Source organism: Acomys minous, assembly GCF_964271855.1.
Source record: "Acomys minous genome assembly, chromosome: 7".
NCBI lineage: Eukaryota > Metazoa > Chordata > Mammalia > Rodentia > Muridae > Acomys > Acomys minous.
Window position 1 is genome coordinate 71,477,967 of NC_140488.1, and position 2,103 is coordinate 71,480,069.

At 46.6% G+C, this 2,103-nt stretch overlaps 1 protein-coding gene across 1 annotated transcript; it reads left to right on the forward strand.

The window, feature by feature from the left end:
• Nucleotides 1-1,010: 1,010 nt before the first annotated feature.
• LOC311601820 (uncharacterized protein) lies at nt 1,011-1,747 on the forward strand (the record flags this gene model as incomplete). The annotated part of the gene is made up of 2 exons (XM_084789546.1): nt 1,011-1,245; nt 1,421-1,747. The coding sequence occupies exons 1-2, from the start codon at nt 1,108-1,110 to the stop codon at nt 1,745-1,747; spliced, it is 465 nt and encodes a 154-aa protein (XP_084645672.1). The 5' UTR covers nt 1,011-1,107.
• Nucleotides 1,748-2,103: the final 356 nt, after the last annotated feature.

The following is a 2,103-nucleotide window of genomic DNA, read 5'->3' on the forward strand; positions in this document are numbered from 1 at the left end:
ACTATCTAATCTCATTGGTTTAATCTCTTGTTCATTACTGTGTGTCCATCTGTGTTTGTACCATGTCCCAAGTTGTTTGATACTGACAGAAAAAGGTTTAAATAAACATAAAAGAAAACCACAGGTTTCCAGCAATTCATAAGAGTATTACTAGTCCCAAATTACTTCCAAAAATGTCTTCTATAGAGACTCGCTACATATGAGCATATACAGGTGGAGGAGATACCCCTCAGTCACAGTCAGTGGGTAAGGGAGTACGCAGAAAGATGGAGAGAGGGAGGAAGGGGAGGCTACAAGGAATGGGATAAAAAACATAGTGTGATAGAGGTCAATAACGCAAGCAAGTGAACATATAACCTTAAACAGTGTGCACTTCACTCTATTTTCTGTCAATAAATGAAAACACTGGTAGAAAAGGCATCTATTTTGAACTAGGATTTAAACAAAATAGGCAGTCTTAGATGACAAATTGTAATAGGAAAGGTGATGTCACTATGGAACACACGGGTTTTGCTGTCCTTAGTGAAGGAAAGTCTTTATTGGGCACATGCTTTTTGCTGTTGCTGGTTTATAATGATCCTCATATGAATGTACTCATAAAAGGGCCCTAGTACTTTGGGCAGGAATTAGATATCACATCAAAAATAGTATCAGAGACTAAGGGAAAGTCGATGTAACCAAAACTACAGATTAGGGGTTAAATTAACGAGTATGAAGTAGCAAACTCTAGCAATCTAACAGGCATATGAAGAAGTGAGGAAGCATAAGCAGGTTTAAGAGGTTTAAGCCAAGCCTCCTGTTCCCAACCAGACTTTTAGTTCTAGCACATTGCCTCCCTCGCTAGGGTGTGAAGGTGGCACTTTCTGACGTGCAAGGCAAATCTGGGATTCTCAGGCAGCCTGCCCTGGACACCCTTCATCCTCAAACTGGTCAGAGGTAGGGCTTTGTGAGGTCTCAGCCCCTCCTTAGCTGCTGCTGTTGGCTAGGGAGGACTTCGCTGACCAATCAGGGCTGAGGGATGGAGCCGGCCATTATTCCCTCAACACAGACAAGCAGGGGTGCTAGGAGCAATGGTCCAGTCTACTCCAGAGCATCAGACTGACCAGAATGGCCAGGAAGGCCACAGCGCCCAAGATGGACCAAGCACCGTCCGCGTCACCCTCCAAGGCCAAACTCAATAAGCAGAGCAAGGCTACCAGGGGTCGCAAGCCTCAACCTTATTTTTGTCTCGGAAAAGCTGCAAAGGTGAGAGGACCCAACCTAAGCCCATTCCCTCCTTTCTTCAGCGACCTCTTTCCCGAAGACTTTCCCTGGCCCGCTGTAAACTCTTCTCCCTCTCCTCCTTTTTCCCAAAGCCCACCCCTCATGCTCTCTTTTCCCAAACCAGTGTCCTGGTGACCTTAGTGTATGATCCTTTCAGATCATCCGGAAGCGGAAGGGACCGCTGACAAGGACCGCTAAGAGGAAGGCTCCTGAGAAAACCGTCATATCGACAACTCCTACACAGCCAAGTGAAACCACCGCACTGACCTCTGTTATTCAAGAACCAGTGAATGAGGGTGCCACCATGAGCGTCCCTGGGCCGATACAACCTGGCCCAGAGGGCGCCGGCATTTGTGTTGAGGAACCAGCCAGCTCCTGGGCTGAGATCGCATCGGCCCATAGGTCTGGCAGCTGGTCCACGGTCAATGATGTGAAAATAAAATTTCACCACATGGTAGTTTTCCTGTTGGTGACAATAAAATAAATCGAATGTGAAAATATTTATGTCACTCTCATTCTCTGATGGTGGAGCAGGGAGGGAGGGAAGGGAAGGGTGGGCAGATGCTAAGGAACATTGGTTTCGTAAAGCTTTGGCGTAAGATGAGCAATCCTCTGATAGGCAGACACTGGAGGGTCAGAACTCAGCTGAAAACAAATGTTGCTGAAGCTTAGTTTCATAGGATAAGAGGGAAAGCCCTGGGTATTCCTAAATGTCACTGCATAGGGCTGGGGCTTGGTCTCAAGATATTGCATTTTTATGAAATGACGTGTGGGCGACAGTTCTAGCCCTAAGGTAGGCAACACGTAACCTTTGTGACACCTACTTGGTTGTGGTGTGTG